Raw genomic sequence first — 23,941 nt, forward strand, 5'->3', positions numbered from 1 at the left:
ACGACAACTGTTAGAAAGCTGGTGTCCAGGTGTGGGCACCTCAATCCCAGGATTCCAAGTCTCCTGCACCAGGAGAAACACGGATGGATCTGTTATCTAAGCCGCCTCTATTCACTCTATTTGACAGAAACATGTATCTCAGGTACCTAAGTAATTTGCCATGGAGATGAAGCAGAGCCCTGTGATGTAGGCATCGTACCCCGCCTCATGAAGCTGCTCAGAAGCTGTGTCGTAGCTTGGAAAGCCTTCTGCACTTTCTAAAGAGGAAACAAAGGAACGATCAATTTCTCCCAGAGCACTGCAGAATATGAAGCATGATGTCTGGCCAAATCCATACTGCATGCAGTCTTGTGTATTGTATGTGGCCTGAAGACACAAAGAAATCTGTCTTATTGCTCAGTTCTATTCTTAGAATATGAGATAACAAAATCCCTAAAAATGGGAATTGCAGTTCAGACAAAAAAAAAAAAAAAAAGGCCTCAGTTTCCTTACCAAGATTCAGCTGTAGGCCTCCACAGCCACACCGACTGGAGCCATTTGCAATCTTATGTTTCCCATCCTGTGACAAGTCCTCCTTGCTACTCTTACCATACATGTAGGACAAAGCAGAGACTAAGCAGAACTTCAAGCTGGGCACGGTGGCCACACCTAAAATTGATGTACGTGGGAAGCTGAGGCAAAGAACCACAGCAAGTTTGAGACCAGCTTAGGCTAAATAGTGAGTTCTAGTCCAACCTCGGCTACAAAGTAAGACTCTGTAGGCAAAGTAAATAACAAACCAGAGGCGCTGAGAGGTCATGCGATGACCGTCAATCCCTCCCTCCGTCACTCACACAAATGTGACCCTTGGACAAAGCACTGCACCCCTCAGCCCCCCAGTTGTCTAAAAATGAGATGATAATCCACCTCCCCTCGTAAGGCTTTGGGGGAGGGCAGCAAATGGCAGGGTCCTGGAACATGCCACATGCTCATGACCATCCTCCACCAGTGTCCCAAATAGTCCCAGAAAACAACAAGTCCAGCCAGATGCAGCAGGCCCCCGGCTGGTGCAAACCTAGCAATTTATACAGACCAAATAGATCAGAGCTTGCTGTAATGCTGCCCTTAGTCCATGGGGCCACTGTACTACAAAACCATTCATAAGTTGGTTCTTAGTCACACATACAAGTGCTGAATGAATGTGAGAATAATCTGCTTTTCAGTAAGTTCTGTGCCAAAGAAATATGAAAATAATAGGACAGAATACAGCTCTTACTCATAAGTAATTATTTCCTAAAATCAAGTGGGAAATGAGTGTTTTTTAACACTGTCGAGCCAGGTATGGTGGTGCACACCTTTAATCCCAGCCCTCGGGAGGCAGAGGCAGGCAGATTTCTGAGTTCGAGGCCAGCCTTGTCTACAAAGTGAGTTCCAGGACAGCCAGGGCTATACAGAGGAACCCTGTCTCAAAAAGCACCCCCCGCCCCCCCAAAAAAGGCCAGTGTCTCGTCAGAAGCAAGAGCGGAAACTAGTGATGGAATGGCTGGAATCATTTATGCTTTTTTATGTAAGAATTCTTTAATTTCCTTACATACCAAATATTGGGCTTGACACTTGCTAAGAAAGAAAGCCTTTTAACAATGTAGTGCTTAAGTAAGACCCTAGACACCACCTGCTGAAGATCATTATTCCCCAGATCAATTATCCCATTACACAGTTACACACAGGGTATTGGTTTCCCTCCCTCTACCCAGTTCACATCGTAATTGGATTCTTGGACTATTACCCAGAAGGGAAGCAATGCTACCCTACTACCTGCATCACCAACTTCTGGACCATTAGTGCTGTGATCAGTGTCTTTGACCACAGCCCATAGAATGCTAACTGCAGGTCAGCAACTCAATGTGGGTAACAGGACGGAGGACACAGTGCCTCAACACAGGCTTTCCTCAGTGACATTGTTTAGCTCAGAGGACACAGGTATGCTCTCATCTAGGCAGCACGCCTAGTTCTTAGGTTTTCTGAGACCCAAAATGTATTTTCATTGCATCTCCAATGATCAGTCACTGACATACTGTCTATCTTCAAATAATGCACCAGATAAAAGGATACATCAAATTTTGGAAGAATTCTAAGCATTAGGAAATAAAAGCCTTAAAACTTTAATTGCCAAACATCACAGTAAATGGCTACCATAAAACTCTTAACATGATGTGGATATAGCTGGACATGGAACTAGAATACCATCATTATTCAGAAAGCAGCCATCTACCAAGGGCCTAGAAGTTAACCCAGCCAAAGTCCACAAATAACACATTACCATTTCCAAGACATTTCATATAACGTATTTGCATTTCCAAAGTTGAATATAACATATTAACATAGTAATTTCCAAAGTTTGATGGTTTTCGTGTTCAATATTCTTACCAACTTTGGGAGGGTCAAAAGGTGTCTCTTTCAACCGCTTTTCCAACTCTGCAAGGGATGTGTTGTTAATGATATCCTGCAAAGCAGTAAGCGGAGAATTAGGACATGTCATCTCAGCAAGAGACTAAGGAGAGCCAATTTAGGGTATCCACGTGGGAAATGCACGCCATACTGCCCTCTTGTGTCTCTTAAAAGAACAGAAGCCATTAGAACACATTTGTGAAAGGAACAAGTTCAAGGGTCACTACTCAAAGGTGATGAATGGAAAGACTTACAGGGTAAAACCTATAAACTCAGGCAGTGCTGGTGCTCACTTGTAATCCCAGCTACCTGGGAGGCTGAGGCAGCAGGAGGAGGAGTTTAAAGCCAACCTCATTACAAAAGCAAAATTTTGGGGATAAAACTGGCAGAGGGAAAAAAACTTCCATGTTGTTTGCTGAGGGGTTGGGGATGTCAGTACTTTGACAGGCACTGCAAAAAGGCTACAGGCAGTTCCATTGCTGGTAGAGACACAGAACTAGAAAGCACTGTCTTAACGTATTGTTCAGGAGGCTTCAGAAAGTCCTTGACAAGAATGTAAATAATTAACTAATTATCCTTATTAGAATATATGTCCAAATATGCAAAATAAGCAGGCAGGCAGAAAAAGGACAAACTGTCTGCAGGTATAAGCTATTGAATAACATACATGACAAGCTGCGCAGTGGTTGAGCACATCTTTAATTCCAGCACTTGGGAGGCAGACGCAGGTGGATCTCTGAATTCAAGGCCAGTCTGGTCTACAATGCAAATTCCAGGACAGCCAAGGCAGTTATACAGAGAAACCCTGTGTGTGTGTGTGTGTGTGTTGCAGGGTGGTGGTGGTGGGAAAAATAAAGATAACTTCACATTTTTATATTATTTCTGTTCTTTTCAAAATTCTCTCTTCTTCCTTTCTAATTTTTTAACGTGTCTGAAATCGCATTTAACTAGATCAGAATTCCAAAGCTATTTGTGGTCATACAAAAAATTTCAAAGAAAGCTGGACATGATGGCATACACTTGCACCAACCACATGGGAGGCAAAGGCAGGAGGGATCAGAAGTTCAAGGTTACTTCTATCAGCTACAGGGTGAGTTCAAGGCCTGCCTAGCATACCAAGAGTCTGTCTCAAACAAACAGAAATCTCAAATTATATCGTATGAGTGATAGTTCAGATTTAAATAATACCTTAAAAGGCTGTGTGCTGGCCATCAACTTAGTATCCAAGAGTCTGGAAACAAAATACATTTTAATAAGGTAAATAAAATATATATCAATATTGAAAATGTACTTTGTTAAAATATAAAATACTTAAAATGTTTCATAAATAAAACATATTCTTCACATATTAAATACTTTCATAAAACACATAGAAGTGGACAGATGAAACAAACACACTGGTCAGTGTGAACCGAGCGGCAATGTGGTTGATGAGCTGAGGACAGAGTCCCATCCTCTGGCTTCCTTCACTCACTGAAGTGTTGCATGCAGTCCATACTAAGCCAAAGGGACAGGTTCCGTACCTGTACCTGGAGGGAGGAGGCTAGCATCTATCTTGAAAGTGAGGCAGGCACTGCACATTTTACTGTTCTGTGGATCCACCCTTCCAGACTGCCACTGCCCACTGCCACCATCTGGTTTGCAGTCTGAACTCTTATGGAAGCCAAAGTCTGCATTGGGAAGTTTCCTGCTACCATTTCTTACAGTGGCAGCTAAGCTCCAGTGTCAACATGACTGGATTTGAAATCAACCATGAGCACACCTCTGTGTCAGTCTTTGAGGAAGTTTTCAGAGGCTTAACTGAGGAAGGAAGACCCACCTAGAACGCTGGCAGCACTACCACTGAGTGGGTAAAATAGCAGAGAAAGGCAGGTAAATCCTTTCTCTGCTTCCTGATCAGTTCTTGTGAGAAGTGCTCAACTCCAAAACCCCCACCCTTCCTTTCCCATCAAGACAGACTGTACCCTCACACCGATGCCAGCTGATTTTGTCAGGTAGTGCATCACAGCTATGAGAAAAGGAGACCACTTAACTACTCTACTACAGGGACCAGAAATACCAGGGAACAGAGTGACCATGGACAAATTCTCATAAATATAAACACTGTGGCCATAGTAGCAATAGCTATCCTAACTTGCCCTCCTTCAAAAGACATATTGTCTTACTGTTCAAGCTCCATGCATTTTACTTGCGGTTCCTCAGACATGTATGCATGGTGTAGTCAAACTAGCATGCAGTGCAATGCTGACTGTGGAAAACACTAATAGTGTTTAATCAAAGATAGAAGATGTGTGGGGCCAGAGAGCCATGGGATCAAAAAAGCAGGCCTGGAGCAAGAATGGGGACAATCGGCAGGAGTAGGATTGTTCTGTTCAGGCTCTAGGCCTGCAGGTCCTGGTGCACGTTGTCTTGTACCCTGACCCTTGCCTCCTCAGAGGAGCTCATGTAGGCAATGATCAGGTTAAACTTCCTCTCCCCTCATAAGGTCAAGTACAGCGCACCTAGAATTCTTCCTCATGCAAATGAGGCAACCTCAGCACTCCGGCCCCAGCCAATAATGTATACTTGCCACCATACCCCACAAAGGTTTAAATAGCCTCTGTTTCCCCTAATAAACGGAGCCAGTTCTCTGAAGCTGCTCCCAGGTGCATGTGTTCTTTACCCTGCACTCAGCACTAACCAAGATCCTATCTGTGCATCCCTGTCTTCCCTCCAGTATAGCTGAGTGCTCAATGAGCCTGGCTACCCAGAGTGGGAGAAGCAGACACAGAATGGGGACAGCCTCTATCTAGTTCTTAACTGAGGAAACAGCACTGTCAGCTGAGACACATCAACAATTAAATTGGTACATCCCACATGTGTGAATGGCCAGAACTATGACAGGACCCTTCACCAGTCCTTCAGACAGCTGAAGCAGGAGAGAAAAAGGGAGCTGTCACCTACTTTCCACTTTCACTCTGTTAGAATCCGATCTTTAAAGGCATGATCAAACTACCTGTAATTTAAACAGTCAACTATGGCAACGCTGGGGATGTCCCATCCATTAACTCGCCTCCCAGCTTGTCCACTTGACTAACTGCGCTGCATACGCCTCACTCAGTGTCTTAAACGTCAGGGCTCTTGAACAAGGCTTACCTGGGGAAGACACATATTGCCATCTCCTTAAACTCATTCAGGTCCTGAAAAGCAAGAAGATGACCTGTTACTGTTTTCCTAGCAGACCACAGTACTGCCAAAAACACAAGAGAGCATCTCCAGTTCTCAACTACTTCCTCAAATATTAACGCCTCACATGGGCCTCAAGCTAAATGGTAAGATCCACATGTAATTAAGAAATATCTCTTAGGAGCTAAAGAGATAACTCTGAAGTAAACAGTGTTGTTGCTCTTGCAGATGACCCAGGTTAGATTCCCAGCACCCACATGGTAGCTCGAAACCACCCATATCTAGTTCCAGGCCCCAAATGCCCTACTCTGACCTCCTGATCAATGAGAGCCACATGGGAAGAGAGAAGCGACTCCCACAGTTGTGCTTTGACCTCCACAGGCTCACCTTGGCAACACACAAAACACAAAGACAATACACAAAATTAAAAGTTTTAATGTAATGAAAATTAAATAATGAATTTAGGAATATCTCCCAGTTCTCACTCCCTGAGAACTATGTGGCCTGGATAAGTAATATCATAACCAAAAGAGTCTATGGCTGAACTAATGAGAAAGTGGTTCCATCACATGTAAAGTACTGCTGACCTAAATGACTGCACCCCAGGGAGTTCAGGGATGGCTGACAGGCTGTGCTCCACTTCACTTAGGTTAATAGTGGCAAAAAGTGGCATCACTACAGTTAGTGACTGATGTGGGACTGAACACACTGTAGAGCAGCTTAAACCTCTGAGCCTACCTCTGGTTGTTAGTTAAAATGGCCATTAAAACACAGACCTAGGACATGCGTGATTCCTGCCTAAGTACTCAGTAAATTGCTAATGTGGCACCAACTGCTGTGGGAAGATAGCTGATTACACTGTAAACTAAGATTGTGTCCTTTACTGGAAAAACTTGTTTCTAGTTGTGGTGTGGCTCAGCCCTTAGCACACACCTTAAACCCTCTTCCTAGAATATAGACACGCCCTTAGTACACACCTTTAATCCCAAACAAGGAAGGTAAAGTTAGTTTGTAGAAACACCCACCTTTGAAAGTGATATCTAACTGAGTAGCAGACAATGTGATGAATCAGAGAAAGATCTGACAGAATAGGATATGTCCAACTTTCAAGAGAAGAGACATAAGGGAAGCTACTTAAGGGGCAGTACAGAGAAAGGAGGCAGTTTTACCAGGACAGTTTTATAGAGAGACAGGTTGTAGAGAGAGGACAAACTAGATGCAGGGAAAGACAGATCAAGCCAAATAAGAAGGAGCCTGAAGAGTAAAAACAGATTGCCAGAATTAGTTTGAGGCCAAGCAGAGCAGTTCAGGAGAGGCCAGGAGAGAAGCCAGATTGAATCAGTCAGTTTGGAGAAGAGTCTGAGCCAAAACAGCTGAGTTGAACCAGCCAGCCAGAATTCAGAAAGCGCTAGAAAGGATTTACTCAGCAGTAAATCTTGAGGCTAGAAGCTTCCAGGACTAGTCCTAGGTTAGCAGCCAGAGGCATTAAGCCTCTGAGAGAACGCCAAGTACCTAAATTAGACTATTTATTTTACAGGTTGATTTTGATCAGGAGTTCTAGAGCAGAAATGAGAGCACTTTAGTTTTGAACTTGCCCACTTACATACATAACTGCCATGCTAGCCTGGGTAGTGCCCCTCCTGCCCCTTAGTCAACTCATGCTTCACAGCAAGCAGCCATTCACAATTAGCTTTTCAAGCCTGTAAACACAGACTGTACTTAGCCTGAAATACACACCAGCTTCTCAATGGCTGTCACTGAATCAATGGCTAATACATGAGCAAGGGTCTAAGGCTAAGTCAAACAAAAAATGCCCTACAGTCTGTTGTTAACCTTTCAACACCACTAAGACGTGTTACAAACAAGAGAAAAGTAGAATTATGGCCACTTCCAGGACTAACAAAGAATGCTGGACTAATGCCTACAAGGACATGCTCAAGTATCAGGCGGTCCCATAAGAAACTCTCTGCTAGGAGCCAGAGAAAGTACCCAAGGAGCTAAAGGGATCTGCAACCCTATAGGTGGAACAACATTACGAGCTAACCAGTACCCGGGAGCTCTTGACTCTAGCTGCATATGTATCAAAAGATGGCCTAGTCGGCCATCACTAGAAAGAGAGGCCCATTGGACACGCAAACTGTATATGCCCCAGTACAGGGGAACGCCAGGGCCAAAAAAATGGGAATGGGTGGTTAGGGAAGTGGAGGGGAGGGTATGGGGGACTTTTGGAATAGCATTGGAAATGTAATTGAGGAAAATATGTAATAAAAAATATTAAAAAAAAAAAAAGAAACTCTCTGCTAAATAACAAGACACAGTTTCTTTCTTTTTATTTTCATCTTGGTATATCTGTGCAAATAATAAGTATATAAGTATTGTGCATAAGCCTGCCACAGCACATGTGTGAAAATCTAAAGACAACTTCTAATGCCAGGCTTCTCCTTCCAACACACGTGAGCCAGAGTCTCTTGTTTACCATATGCCAGGCTGCCTCACCCATCAACTTCCAAGGAGTCTCCCGTCTCCACCTTCCATCCTGGAGTAGGAATTCTGGATTATAGATAAGCTATGACTAGCTTTACATTCACATTCTTAAATACGGTGCCAGTTGCTAGAGAGATGGTTCAGTAAAGAGCACTGGCTGCTCTTCCAGCAGACTGGGGTTCAATTCCCAGAACCCATGTGGCAGCTCTGAACTGTTTCTAACTCTAGTCCCAGGGGACCCAGTGCCCTTTTCTGGGTTTTGTTGGTACCAGGCATTCATGTAGTGCACAGACACATAGGCAGGCTTTAGTGGTTTGAATATGAATAACCCCCATAGGCTCCTATGTTTGAAAGCTTGGTCCATAGTTGGCAGAACTGTTTGGGAAGGATTAGATGAAGCCTTATTGGGGAAGATGTATTACTGGAGTTTGGGGTTACAAAAGCCCACCCATTCCAGCAATAACCTGCAGATCAGGATGCAAAGCTCTCAGCTACTGCTCCAAGGCCATGCCTGTTTCCTTCTCACTGTGGTGATCAGATGCACACTCTAGAACTGTAAGAATGCCCCAAATTAAATACTTTATTTCCTAAGAGATGCTTTGGTCATAGTTTCTCTTCACAGCAATAAAACAGGCAAGACTGTGCTGGCTAGTCTTATGTCAACTTGTCATACAAACTAGAGTTATCTGAAAGGAGGGAACCTCAATTGAGAAAATGCCACCAAAAGATCCCATTGTAATTCATTTTCATAATTAGTGATTGATGGAGGAGGGCCCACCCCATTGTAGATGGTTCCATGCCTGGGCTGGTGGTCCTGGGTTCATTATCAGAAAGCAGTCTGAACAAGCCATGTTTAGCAAGCCAATAAGCAGTATCCATCCACCATCCGTGGCCTCTACATCAGCTCCTGACTCCAGGTTCCTGCCCTATTTGAGTTCCTATCCTGACTTCCTTCCATGATGAACACTGATATGAAAGTGTAAGCCAAAAATAAACCCTTTTATCCACAACTTGCTTTTTGGGCATAGTGTTTAATCAGAAACCCTAACTAAGACAACACCCATACACACACATAAAATAAATGTTTTTAAACTTAAATATGGTGGCAGGAAATGTAACTATTCTACCATCTTCAATAGACTGTCTCCTATTCTTATCATTTCCATAGCTAAATCAAAGGACCATTTTTTCTCTCTGATCATGCAGAGGATTTAGATGCATGTGTGCATTCGTGCTTGCATGCTAAATCACCTCAGGTACCTCAGTGAGGTAAAACTGTAATCACCTGCTCTCTGGTGTCCTGGCTGGTGTTGTGTCACCTTGACACAGCTGGAGCTATCACAGAGAAAGGCGCCTCAGCTGAGGAAATGCTTCTATGAGATCCAGCTGTAAGGCATTTTCTCAGTTAGTGATCAGGGGGGAGGCCCCTTGTGGGCTGGGTTCTATAAGAGAACAGGCTGAGCAAGCCAGGGGAAGCAAGTCAGTAAGCAGCACCCTCCATGTGCCTCCAGGTTCCTGCTCTGTCTGAGTTCCTGTCCTGACTTCCTTTGGTGATGAACAGCAATGTGGAAGTGTAAGCTGAATAAACCCTTTCCTCCCCAACTTATTTCTTGGTCAGGATGTTTGTGCAGGAATAGAAACCCTAACTAAGACACTGGTAGAATTTGAATTGGACTAACCTCATTCAAGTTCACATTTTCTGAGCAATCACACACAAGCTGAAGTCAATCCTCCCCAGGTCTATCACCTAGGAGAAGAGGCTGTGCCATATGATATAGAACAAAACTTAGGCACCGGGGACCCCCAAAGCCCTGGAGGATCAGCCACTGAAGCTTCTAGCATGGCAGCAAGCAGAGAAGAACTGCATGGTAGGAAAGGGTTAAGTGGAGATCTAGAACTGAGAACATGGAGCAAGGCTAAAGGAAAGCAGGCAGAAGCAAGCAAGCACTGAAACCCGGGCCTGCCAGAGCCCACATCAGCCTACCAAGGAACATGGAACCTAGCAGAGACTGGAGTACATAGGCAATCAGATACAACCTGACAAGCCCAACTCCAAAGAGTCAGCTAGATGCAGAAACAATGTGGGAATACCTGAGAATCTTAAGCAGGGTCAGTGATGTGAAGAGAGCTATACATCAGAGGATTACAAAAGCAGTAGTCAGAAGACAAGTCACTTGTTAAATCAATACTTAATGCCTTCCATGTGCCTGTCTCTGTTTGCTATTAAGAATACCAGAAGCACAATATTAAATATGCTCCCTCAGTCCTTATGGTAACTGCGTCATCAGTAACCCTAACCCTTGCTCCTTTGTTCTCCATGGCTAGTAAAAAATTAATGACTGAAAACAACCATTAGCTCTGTAGACAGAAAATGCAAATGTATGGTCATCACTTTCACTGGAACCCTTGCATCCTAGAGAGGAATGGATGGGTTGTCACGGAAGTACGTTAAGACCAAGCCCTAGGACAAGCAGCAACAGACCCACTGTGCAAGTGGCAGAGCATACTGCTCTTCTTCAAAAGACTATCAGGAGCTAATGGGGCAACATGAGCTAGCAAACATCAAGAGAGCCAAACCTTGCAAGCAACAAATGATGAGTCCAGCCTCACAGCGATGTAAAGCAAGACTGAGCCAGGAGCTGGAGAGCATGTTGTAATCTGAGCAGTCTGGGCTACATATAAGATTCAAAACAAAGTGGGGCTAGAGAGATGGCTCCGCTCCTGGTTTAGAGCACTTGTTCATCTTCCAGAGGACACAGGTTCAATTCTCAGCACCCATATGGTGGCTTGCAAATACCTGCAACTCCAGTTTCAGGGAGCTCCACATTCTTCTCTGGCCTCCGCAGCATCAGGCAAGCATGTAGAGCACACTCATACATGTGGGCAAACACTCATACACTTTAAAACTTATTCATTTTTATTTGTGTGTGTATGAGTGAGTTTATGGGCACTAGATTTTTGCCTGTGCCCTTGGAGGCCTGAGGGCATCAGATCCCCTAGAGCTAGAGTTAAAAGCAGTTATGAGCCACTAATGGGCAGGAACAAACCCCGGACCTCTGAAAAAGCTGCAAGTGCAGTTAACCACTGCGACACCACACTCCCTAAACTTAACCACTGCGACACCACACTCGCCCTAAAATAAGTTTTGTTTTGCTTTTTTAAGTTCATAAAAATAAAGCATAGTTTGATGACCATTCTTGGATAACTTGACTACATCTGGAATTATCTAAAACTCAAACAGCTGGGCACACCTGTGAGGGGCTTTTTAAAAATTGAGTCATCTAAGTGGGACGACTCACTTCTACTCTGAATTTTTGAGGTGAAAAGATAAACCTTTAATCCTGATTTTTTTAAGTGGACACCTTAAATCTGGACCACACCTTCTGTTGGCAGCCCACAGAAAAGACATGGAAGCAGAAAACTTTGTTCTTTTTGTACTCTTGCTATTACTGGCTCATGTCCATTCCTTCACTGCATTAGAGCCTACTTCTTAAGGATTCTGGCTTGTACTGAAGACCAGCTGAGACACGCAGCCTCTTGGACTGACTTTCTCTCAGTTCTGTTCCTCTAGAACCCTGACTAATACCCATGGATTGGCAAACTGGAGCCACACAACTCAAATGTGGATCACCTGTTGGGGGCTATGCAAGAGGAAACAACAGAGCAGCTTTAGAACTCACGGACTGTGGCCTGCTCGAGCAGCTACCACAAGCAGGATGGAAGTGCCTCAGAGAGGAGGAGCCCAGAGGACTGTGTGTCCTGAGGACTTCATGCTGCTGTGAGCATCGCTCTGCTCGCTGCCCTCACAATCTAAGAACTGTAGGAAAACATTAAGGGGGTTTCCAGCCCCTCACCAGGCACTGTCATTGGCTTTACAACAGATATTGATCTTTCTCGAGCACTGCTGCTGCAGCAGATTAGGGATTCAACCACCACCTCAGCGAGAACTAAGAGACTGTTAGTTACGCTAGGCTAAGATGCTTTTGTTAGTGCTTTGACAAGGAAAATCTAAGGGAACAACTTAAAGTTCAGAAAGGCACACTTCCGATAATTGAGCAAAGGATTTTTTGAGGTCAGGGAACAAGAACAATGGCAGCCCGACTAGCACTGGCTGACATTCCTCGGTGATCAAAGTGATGATTAATTTTTTTGTACCTATTTTTGCCCTCATCTTCTTGCTATAATTTAATAAACAACTGTTAAGGAGTAGGTGTGTACCTTGAAGATTTGAAGTAAAAATGATTGATTGTTTTTTATATATAAAAGTTTAGATTTGGGCTGGAGAGATGGCTCAGCAGTTAAGAGCAGTGACTGTCCTGAATTTAACTCCCAGCAACCACATGGTGGCTCACAACCATCCATAATGAGATCTGACGCCCTCTTCTGGTATGTCTGAAGACAGCTACATTGTACTTAGATATAATAATAAATCTTTGGGCTGGAGCAAGCAGGGCCGGAGAGAGCAGAGGTCCTGAATTCAATTCCCAGCAACCACATGATGGCTCACAACCATCATAGCTACACTGTACTCATATACATAAAATAAATAAATAAATATTTTTTAAAAGTTTAGATTTATGATTCTTTTAAGTTTTATAAGAAGACTTTTAAAGATAAGTAACAAAAATCAATGATCCTCTGATTATATCCACAATTTGCAGCCTGCCAGTAATGTAAGCACATTTTAATTTTTATATTGCTTGAAAATTTTGTTAGGATATATAAACTGTGGGAGAAGGAATAAACTTCTTAGACCCACCGAGTTCTTCATCCACCGATGTGTGTGCGCCTGTGCGTGTTCGTGCTTTCCCCACTACAACAAAAAATCTGTTCGACCTACAAAGATGATTCCTGCATCTGTGTTCTGCCAACTCCATGCTGGATGTTGACAGTCACTACCTCATTTTTTCCTTTAAATCAGTTATTGTCCAACATAGCAGCCTCTGGGTTATAATGGCAGACTAAAGAGTTGTCTCAGCACTATACTGGATAGAAAACAAAAATATCTTACTATGTCTTTTATAAAAATGTTGCCAATGTATAGCAGAAGAGACAAACTGAATGTTAAATGGGGAGAAGGAGTCAAATCCAGGCTGGACTCCCGAAGAGAAGGACAGCTAGAGAGAGGTAAATGAGATCTCAGGTATGAGACACAGCATGTAATAGAGTCATCAAAAGTATCTACACACTGGACTGGCAGGACTCAAGCTCACATGAAACACAGGACTGCAGCTGGGAAACCAGAGTAGCAGAAACAGAAAACAGAACTGGTTTAAAGACAGTAAAAGAAGAAAAAAGGGGAAGCCACACTTTTAAATCTCTTTTGAGATATATAAATCTTACAAATGCCTTAGTCTGAGGGCTAGAGTCTAGCATGAACTGTACACCTGGGCCTGAGAGAGACCGGAGCTGGGGATGGATGTTGGAGTACCTATGGTATATGTGGCTCAAGTCATTTGAAAGACAAAAAAACGAAGGAGGGTGAAGGCAGAGTGATGGGGGCAAGAGACACAGCCACAGCAGTTACAGAGTGAGGGAGAAAAGCCAGTAGAGAGAAAAAAAACATTTGATAATGACCCAGATACCCTGGCTCCGAGTACAGAAATACCAGCAAGGTCCCCAGGGAGCCTCAAGCTACTCAGCAGTAGCAATCAAGTGGCACCCTCTTCCTTCCGGCTCTCCCAAGTCTAATTTTGGAGATACCTGTGGCCTATCCTATGTGTAGCAATAAATGAGCAAAACTACCAGCATTGATTGAGGAAATAAATATTTCGCCTTGCTCTGGCAATACCCGACAGCCATCAACCCCTTAAAATAGCTCATGTATTTATTCATCCTATCAAAACAGCAAAGCTGGGTTAGCAGCGCAGAGTACTTTCAAACTAATATTTTTCAGATGATGTCTGAGTTCAGTGATGAACAGCACGCGCTGCTCTTTCAGAAGACCCAGCATCCACCTCACAGCTCAGAACCTTCTGTCACTGCAGTCCTAGAGTACATTTCTTCTGAGGCTCCTTGGGTGCCAGGCATGCACACATGCATGCAGCAAAACACTCATCAGACACATAAAATAATAAAAAAAATAATAATGAGAAGCATATAAGATCTTCCTAGGAACATGCCACATACAAGGAAATGAAGAATCACAACCCAGGCAGAGAGCGCGCTCACAGGAGAAGCGGGTGGGTTTTGACCCTGCAGCCACTCACCGCAGGCAGGGGGCAGTAGAACTGATGAATCGTATGCATGACATCCAAGAGCATGTTGTGTCCCACAACCAGCTTCCCCTGGGGAAAGACGTTAGGAAATGCATGTCAGAGTTGCACCAGGCTTTACAAATAAGGTAGATGCTTCAGATGAGGCAGTCACAACACAGCCAGGCTAGCCGGCTGCTCCCTAGGTAAGCCACACAGGCCTCATGCTCTCCCTACCTCAGCTTCTCAAGTGCTGAGGTTACAGGTGCTCAGCTACTATGCTCATTCTTAGTGATTTTTCCCATTTTTATTCATCTTGTTATTTTCAAAATTTTGTTGTTGGTTTTGTTTTTTTGGACAAGTCTTGCTATACTGTCCAGGTTGCCCCTGAAATTCTGAGCTCCAGCAATCCTCTCGAATTAACATCCCTGAGAAGCTGAGACTATAGAGAACACTCTGCCTGCTGGAAGTAGTTTGACTGAAGCACTTTTAAACGATAAAATCTGAAATCCTGAGAACTTTGACTTCAAATATTTAAGACTCTTAAAACATCTTTAAAACCTACATATTTTTAAAGATTTATTTATAACATTGTTATAAAATGTAAAAAACCTACTTCCTAATGTTCTTAAACTTGATACATTTTCATTTCCTACATCATCTATGTCCAATGGTATGCCATTGCTCTTCTTTTAAAAATGTATTATTAGTCTTGTGTGTGCACTCGAGCACTCATGCACACAAGCACATACTTGAGCAGGTGGTGAAGGGGACAGAAATACAAGCCACAGAGTGCCCACAGAGAAGACTGGGGTACAACTTTGTGGACTATGTCCCCTCACCTTTACACACATTTGGGAAATCAGCCTCGGCCACCAGGCTTGCATGGCAAAGGCCTTTACCCACTGAGCCATCTTGATGACCCTCATTGCTTTTCAATCATACACGTACAATAAAATACTCCATTTTAGTAGCTACTAAAAATAAAATTCTTTATTAATTTTATAAAATTTTTTAAAAACTACTAATATACAATATCGTCTTAGATTTCCCAGCCCTGTGATTCCTCAGGGAGCAGAGAGATGTTGCTGTTTCAGTTTTGGGGGTCAGGAAAGTAGGAACTGAGATAAGACCTAATGTAGCCCAGGCTAGCCTTGAACACCTATGTAGATGAGGATAACCTTTAACTACTGATCTTGGGCTTCTGTTCCCCGAAGTGCTGAAATTAGGCCTGTGCGACCACATCCAGCTTTGCTTTCAAATTCTGCGTGTTTGTTTTTGTCACAATAGTGGGTTAAGATGGGTTTTATGTTTTGTTTGACATAGGGGTCTCTCTCGGTAGCCTGGGCTGAGCTGGAACTCATTGTGTAGCCCTGGCTAGATGACTCCATTTTTAACATAAACATTGTCTTAGGGTTTCTACTGCTTTGATAAACACTATAAACACATGGCAATTAGGGGAGAAAAGGGTTTATTTGGTTTACACTTCCACACTGCTCTTCATCACCAAAGGGACTCAGACAGAGCAGGAACCTGGAGGCAGGAGCTGAAGCAGAGGCCATGGAGGGCGCTGCTTACTGACTTGCATCCCATGGCCTGCTCAGCCTGCTTTCTTATACAACCAGGACCACCAGCCCAGGGATGGCTCCACTCACAATGGGCTGGACCCTCCTTTACTGATCACTAATTGAAGAAATGCCCTACAGCTGTATCTCGTGGAGGCATTTTCTCCACTGAGACCCCCCCCCATGACTCTAGCTTGTGTCAAACTGACACAAAACCAGTCAGTGTAAGCATCAAACACTACAGTAAAGCTTTTTACAGTTTCAATGGTTCTCTATGCAACATGCCAAACTCAGATGTCAACTTGATTTTTTGACATAATTAATCTTATACAAAATATCCCAAATCTATCTAACAAGATGGGTTTTTTGCTTTGCTTTGCTTTGCTTTGCTTTGCTTTGCTTTGCTTTGCTGTGGCTCAGTATCCCTGTAAGTCTTGAGTCCCAGTGCAATGTTAAAATGCTAAGCACTGTAGCAGCAGACTCCAATCAGAATGCAGGAGAAGCTGGGAAGAAAAGACTTGAAGAAGCACTTGACTAGACACTATGAGACCAAAAACTGCAAGAGCTGCAGAAAAGGTTGTAGTCTGGGCTGGTGAGATGGCTCAGTGGGTAAGAGCACCCGACTGCTCTTCCAAAGGTCCGGAGTTCAAATCCCAGCAACCACATGGTGGCTCACAACCATCTGTAACGAAATCTGAGTCCCTCTTCTGAAGTGTCTGAAGACAGCTACAGTGTACTTACATATAATAAATAAATCTTTAAAAAAAAAAAAAAGGTCGTAGCCTAGTCAAAACTACACTTGTCACAGGCTCAGCCAGTAAAGTAGTTGGCCATAGAAGTACAGGGATCTGAGTTTGAATCCTCAGGATAGTGGCATACAGTCCTAACAATCCAAACACTGGGGAGGGATCATCACTTAGTCAATGAGGACGAAGATAAGTAAAAGGGAGTAGGGAACGGAGAGAGCAACTTAAGAAGGGAGATGCCAGATGTCAACAACCGTCTTAGTCACTGCTCTATTGCTATGAAGAAACACCATGACCAACACAACTCTTCTTATAAAAGAAAGCATTTTATTGGGTCTGGCTTACAAAGTTAACCCATTATCATAATGGTAGGGAGCATGGCGGTTTGCATGTCACTGGAGCAGTAGCTGAGAGCTACATCCTGATCCAAAGGCAAAGAGAAAGACTCTGGGGTTAGCATGAGCTTTTGAAACCTCAAAGCCCACCTCCAGAGACACACTTCCTCTAACAAAGCCACCCCTCCTATTCCTTTCAAATAGTGCCACTCAAATAAGTGAACCTATGGGGGCTATTTTCAATTAGATCACACCAACCATATTCTGCACACAGAACTGTGTGTATATGCAGTGTCCAGTGACATCTAGAGCCAGGACAACACAAAAGAAATATCAGGCTAGAATCTTGGTTTCAAGATCCATTCTAGAGGCTACAGGATGGACCAATGGCTAAGAGTAATTACCGTCTCAACATCCATGCTGGCTGGCTCATAATCACCTGTAATTCCAGCTGAAAAGACATCTGAAAATGTTCTCTTCTGGCTTCTGCAGGCAAACTCATATGAGTAGCATGTAAATATAGATAAAAATAAATGTTCCAGGCTGTGCAGTAATGGTCCATGCCTTTAATCCTGAGTCTAGCCTGTTCTACAGAGTGAGTTCCAGAGAATAGAGGACTATACAGAGAAACCATGTCTTGAAGAACAAACAAAACTCCATTCTCCTGGAACCAGAGGTCCTTAAAGAAATCACTGTTTCCAGAATGAAGCCAAAGGAAACACAACATGACACCAAGAAATTGTCAAAGTAAAGGAACAGGAAACTTGCTCAAAGGACATAAGAACCAAACTAAAAAAACCACCAAGTAAAACTATTCTAAATTGAGCAACAAAATAAGCAATAAAAATACTAGGTTATAGGGCTGGAGAGATAGATGACTCAGTAGTTAAGAGCACTGACTTCTCTTGCAGAGGTTCTGAGTTCAATTACTAGCAACGACATAGTGACTCACAACCATCTGTAATGGGACCTGATGCCCTGTTCTGATGTGTCTAAAGACAGCTACAGTGTACTCACATACATAAAATAAATAATAAATCAAAAAAAAAATTCCACCGGGCGTGGTGGCACACGCCTTTAATCCCAGCACTCAGGAGGCAGAGGCAGGTGGATTTCTGAATTCAAGGCCAGCCTGGTCTACAGAGTGAGTTCCAGGACAGCCAGGGCTATACAGAGAAACCCTGTCTCGAAAAAAAAAAAAAAAAATTCCTAGGTCATAGCCAACCACTGTGGTAGATGTCTGAACTTCTAGCCCTTGAGAAGCAGGATGGAACAGTCTAAGTCTCTGTCTCAAAAACAAATAACAACAAAACTAGGTTGTCTAGTATGACATGTTTACATGCTCGATAGCCTAGACTAGCCTCCCAACTCCTGACCCTGCCTCTGCCTCTGCCTCGGCCTCTGCCTCAAGTACTGAGAAAACAAAAGTACAAGAGCACAGCCTACTCACCAAAGATATTTACTGCCTACAAAGGAGAAACAGTAACTTCACAGAGCAACAACTCAACAATCCATTACTGACGTCAACATCATAAATATCACGTCCGTGGCCTTCTTGCCAAAACAGAACATTCTGATTCTAAACATGAAACAACAAAGACCAGCTGAGGGACATTCAACAAAAACAATGAAAATCCATCAACACTATCAAGTTATATAGACAAAGAAAGATTATCAAAGTCTACAAGAGCAAGGAATGGTAATGAGCAAATACAAGCAGTCCTGCAGGGAACTGTGAAGACTTCGCTGAGAAGCCTGTGAGCCTCAAATTAAGGTTTTAGTTTACTTCCTCATATTCGCTTCCTGGTTCTCATAATCACAGAAGAGCAATGCAGGATGTTAGCATCAGGGACAGCTGTCCAAGGCATGCATGAAGATTCTTTATTATTCCCGTGACATTTATGTGAGTGTGAAATCAGAAGCCTGAGGCTTCATCCCTGGAACAAACACAATGGAAGATGAGAAATGATTCTCAGAGACTGTCCTCTAGCCTCCATGTGTGTCTCTGTACACACACAGAGACAGAGAGTCAGAGACAGACAGACAGAGATAGAGAGAAAGAGGCTGGAGATGCAGCTGAGTTGGCAGAGGTTTTTCCTAGTAACTGTACGATCCTAAGGTCAAATCTCAGTAGCACCAAAATACTTACAGATATTTAAAAGATATAATATAGATCTGCGTTGACTGGATAATTATTTAGTGAAATATAAATATCCCAGAGGAGTTGGAGGGCAGCTCCAGAGATATCTCAGTGGTTAAGAGTGCATACTAATCTGAGTTCATTTCCCAGGATCCACACTGGAGCTTACAACATCTCCAGAGGTATCTCACAATCTTCTGCACTCTAAGCAGCTGCACTCCCAAGTCCACACATACACATTCAGGCTAAGTACACATGAATACATTTTTATTTAATTAAAAAAATGTAGCCGGGCGTGGTGGCGCACACCTTTAATCCCAGCACTCAGGAGGCACAGGCAGGTGGATTTCTGAGTTCGAGGCCAGCCTGGTCTACAAAGTGAGTTCCAGGACAGCCAGGGCTATAGAGAGAAACCCTGTCTCAAAACACCTAAATAAATAAATAAATAAATAGTACTAGATTCCACCTTCAATCCTGCAAATAAACAAATAAATAAATAAATATGTCTACTGGCTTCATAGAGCTTATTGATATTAATAAAAAAATTAAGTTGGGCAGTGGTGGCACATATATTTAATGCCAGCACTTGGGAAGCAGAGGCAGAGAGATCCTTCCTTGAGTTTGAGGCCAGCCTGGTCTACAGAGTGAGTTCCAGGAGGGCCAGGGCTACACAGAGAGATCCTATCTCAAAACAAACAAATTAACATTAGAAAATAACTTCATTTCTAAGATACAAACATAACTTTTTTCTCACTGTTTCCTCTAAATCCTAGGAAACATGGTTTTACTTAGATCTTTTTTATTAAACTGAGTGTTTTTAAGAGATGCTTGTCATTTTCCCAGTTCTCAGATCTGCCCAGGCTTCATAGGTATTCAAAGGCATTACTAATGTCTTCTGTATTTTTTCTGAGTATGCATAGCTAAGCAAATAGAAATGCATATCTCCTTTTGTGTAAGTAGAACAAATAAATGCCTCAACGTTGGAAAGTAAGCTGAATTCTTATGTTAGTTAACGTGGATCAAAGCTGAAGGCCCCTGGCTTGTGAAGCATGCTGGCTAAGTGTTCACACAGTTCCAACGGTGGCCAGAACCTGCTTTTCTGGGTACCTGTGACCTTAGCAGCTGCTGAAGTGACTCACCCTTTTCTCCTCCCAGGATGACACAATTTTATGTTCAGGACAGTTTTAACTGTACTTGAGTAACAGAGTTCCCTGTAGCTATTGGTCTTTTATACGACTCTGTCATTTGTGCTGTCTTCAAATGAGGACAGTGAGTCTCCTCTCCACTGTCCACATTAACAGACTTAACTCTGAGAGGATCTCAATGGGCAGCATCTAAGGGACCAGCTCCAACTGCCCACAGAGAAGAAGGTCTTAGACCCAGGTGACCTACTATCCATGCAAGAGCATCACCTGGTTTAACCATGCCCAAGGTGGATGCCTTTCAGAAGGCCAAGGAAAGATGGCTACCACAGAATGCTCCAGCACATTTACACAAATAGCCAGCATAGTTTTAAAGCTTTATTATTACTAGGATTATGATAGATGAATCTGGGGATTTAATTACAGTTCTATAGAGGAAGTCAACTTGTAATTATGTATCCTTTGGATTCCTCTGCTTGCTCCTTGACTTCTAGTTCTTATATTAGGACTCATGAAAGTCAGTTCTGTGCAACTATACAAGGACATCATAGGGCAGGGTAATCCTGTATTTTTGTGCCTTGGTATGTGTAGGATATATATATGTTTATATGTGTGTGTGTATATATATATATGTATATGTTTGCATACATGTATGTATGTATACATATGTATGTGTGTGTGTGTATATATATATATATATATATGTATGTATATTATGTATACACATAAAATACACTAACTTAAAAACATTTATTTCTCACAGTGTGTTTGTGTTTACGTTTCTGTGTGTTTGCTGGGGGAGGCTTGTGTGTCAAAGGACATACATGGGGTTGTGCGCGTATTTTTGTACTTTTGCAACAGAGGCTTTCTGAAAACTGATTTGGATGTAATTCCACAACGATGACATCTGACCTGGTATATTGTACAGCAGCAGTCCACGTTACCAACTTCTCCCTCCAGACGAGGTAAACATTCCAAGGGTAACCAAGTGAGCAATTTGCAGTAGCAGTTAGACACTTCATTTCAAATACTGTGCTTGGCCATAAAACTAGAAAAAACCAAATGTGGCCAACTCACCGAATTAGCAATGGCATGGATGACTCTTGAAAACCCCACAGCATCATTCAGCTCCTCCTAAGGAAAAGGACAGAAAGGGCTGCAGGGTCAGAGAATAAGGTGCCTGCACAAAGGCCTCACATCTGTGCCCTCAGAACCCCATCAAGTCTCAACAAGAGAACCACTCCTTGAAGCTTCCCACTGACTTCCGCATGTATGTCCTTGAACAAGTGAACCCCCATCTGTCTCTGTCTCTGTCTGTCTCTGTCTTTCTCTGTCTCTCTCTCTCTCTCTCTCTCACACACACACACACACACACAAACACACACACACACACACACGTGAGAAAGACAAGTTTTTAAAAGTTGGTGTGTGTTTATCCCATACATACAAAGGCACATTGCCTTCCTTATTTGAATGAACCTTCCCCAAAATGAAATTTTCTTTTTTTAAAAGTTTTTTTGTTTGTTTTGTTTTGTTTTTTGAGACAGGGTTTCTCTGTATAGCCCTGGCTGTCCAGGAACTCACTTTGTAGACCAGGCTGGCCTCGAACTCAGAACTCCCCCTGCCTCTGCCTCCCGAGTGCTGGGATTAAAGGCGTGCACCACCGCACCCAGCTTAAAAGATTTATTTATTTATTTTATGTAGTACAATTATCGCTGTCTTCAGACACACCAGAAGAAGGCATCAGATCCCATTACAGATGGTTTGTGAGCCACCATGTGGTTGCTGGGAATTGAACTCAGGACCTCTGGAAGAGCAGTCAGTGCTCTCAGCCACTGAGTTACCTCTTTAGCCCCCAAAATGAAATTTTCAATCAAGTGGGGTAGCTTTACTGTCACAGGATTTGTTACACTAATCCCTAATTGCATGTAAATGAGTATCTAGGGACCTACAGAGATACTGTCAGAGTTAAGAGTGCTACTCCTTTTGCAGTGACCCCGGGTTCCATTCTAGCACCCACACCACCTGTATCTCCAGTTCTAGAGGATATCACAGCCTCTTCTGATTTCCAAGGGTATATAAACTATTGTGTACATTGTGTACACACACACATACACACACATGAATGAATGAATGAATGAATGAGTGAAAGAAAGAAAGAAAGAAAGAAAGAACTACATAGAAAGAAGTTAGTTATTATCATAGAAGTTATTATCATTCCTTATGCAAAAGAATAAAGCTGTAGGCACTTACCTGCTCCTTTGTGTACTTCTCCTGCTCTCTCCTTTTGCGTTCTTCTTCATCCACCTTGCTGATAACTATATGTCTTTCCTTCTACAAGACAAATAATGCCCAGTGTTCCGGAAACTTTCAACCCCTTAGCCTGCAAAGTGCGGTGATTACTCTGCTCGGCAATTCTGACACACTGGGCCACTCAGGGGGTTAAAGGACAGCCTCAGTGATACAATGACACCATCTCAATGAACCAAAAAGTTATAAGCCAAAGAACAAGCAAGCACAACCAAACCACTGTAAGATGATGCCAAAGCTGAGAGGGCACACAACCCCTATATATCTGCATGTCCACAACACTTCCAGCATTTAACATTTCAAACCAACAAACATCAGTTGAAATCAGCTACAAACCATCCAAATTAGACTTCATATAATGAGCATTGAGGTCACGCAGCCTTTAAAATGCTAAATAATTACTTTTAAATGAATAAAGCACCTGCTTCATATTTTATGAACACAGAAAAACCTTGAATAATTATAGTCTTCTTTCACATTAATTATAGTTTATATTTATTAAGCATACTTCAAGGGCCAGAGAGATGGCTCATTAGATAAAGATACCTAATGACAAACCTGACAACCTCAGTTGTATCCCTGGGAAGAGAGAACTGACTCTCACAAGTTATTCTCTGATCTCCCCATGGCCCTACTGCTAACACACACACACACACAAATAAATAAATAAACACATTTATATGTGTGTATAAATATATAAATATGTATACAAATACATACATTTTATATATTTATGTACTTATGTATATATATTCACATATATACAGAAATATATAATCATATATTTATATGATAAAATATATATTCATATATAAAATATATGTTTATATATGTATTGGTTTAATAAAGATGCCAACAACCTATAGCTGCGTAGAGAAAGGTAGGTGGGGTTTCGGTTCCCAGGCTTGGGGTCTGGGGAGACAAGGAGGAAAGAGGAAAAGACACCATGAGATAGGTACCTCATGGAGACAGGGCCATGAGGGCTGGCCAATTGGAATAAGAGCTGCTCAGATGGAACAAGGCAAGTTAAAAGTCAGGGTTAGCCAGGCATGGTGGCGTACGCCTTTAATCCCAGCACTCAGGAGGCAGAAGCAGGCGGATTTCTGAGTTCGAGGCCAGCCTGGTCTACAGAGTGAGTTCCAGGACAGCCAGGGCTACACAGAGAAACCCTGTCTTGAAAAACAACAAAAAAAAAAAGTCAGGGTTATTTGATAGGGAAGTAGAAACTAATAGTTTAGATGATTGATATCTGCCCAGCTCTAGTGTTCTTAAAGGCTTATTATAAATATAAAAGGTTTGTATCTTTTATCTGGGAACAGAATGATCAAAGTGAGGCAGAAACCCCCAACTGAGATTAAATATTTACTATAACAGCTAAGGCTGCTCTTCCAGTGGACCCGTTTGATTCCCAGCACCACATGGTAGCTAGCAAC

The 23,941-nt window shown here is 42.7% G+C and overlaps 1 protein-coding gene across 6 annotated transcripts in view; it reads right to left on the reverse strand.

Moving 5' to 3' along the window:
* Parn (poly(A)-specific ribonuclease (deadenylation nuclease)) overlaps positions 1 to 23,941 on the reverse strand; it is a 130,235-nt gene that overhangs the window by 88,004 nt on the left and 18,290 nt on the right. For 5 of the 6 annotated variants that reach the window (NM_001358453.1, NM_028761.3, XM_017317145.2 and 2 more), the window contains 7 exons: positions 22,452 to 22,532; positions 21,276 to 21,332; positions 14,286 to 14,363; positions 5,563 to 5,606; positions 3,616 to 3,658; positions 2,407 to 2,482; positions 147 to 257 (listed from right to left, as the gene is read on the reverse strand). In NM_001358453.1, the coding sequence (NP_001345382.1) occupies positions 147 to 257; positions 2,407 to 2,482; positions 3,616 to 3,658; positions 5,563 to 5,606; positions 14,286 to 14,363; positions 21,276 to 21,332; positions 22,452 to 22,532 (490 nt within the window). The remainder of the gene's footprint in view (positions 1 to 146; positions 258 to 2,406; positions 2,483 to 3,615; positions 3,659 to 5,562; positions 5,607 to 14,285; positions 14,364 to 21,275; positions 21,333 to 22,451; positions 22,533 to 23,941) is intronic. The other variant, NM_001358452.1, reaches the window with a different exon arrangement.

This window comes from Mus musculus, chromosome 16 (assembly GCF_000001635.26).
Source record: "Mus musculus strain C57BL/6J chromosome 16, GRCm38.p6 C57BL/6J".
Taxonomy (NCBI): domain Eukaryota; kingdom Metazoa; phylum Chordata; class Mammalia; order Rodentia; family Muridae; genus Mus; species Mus musculus.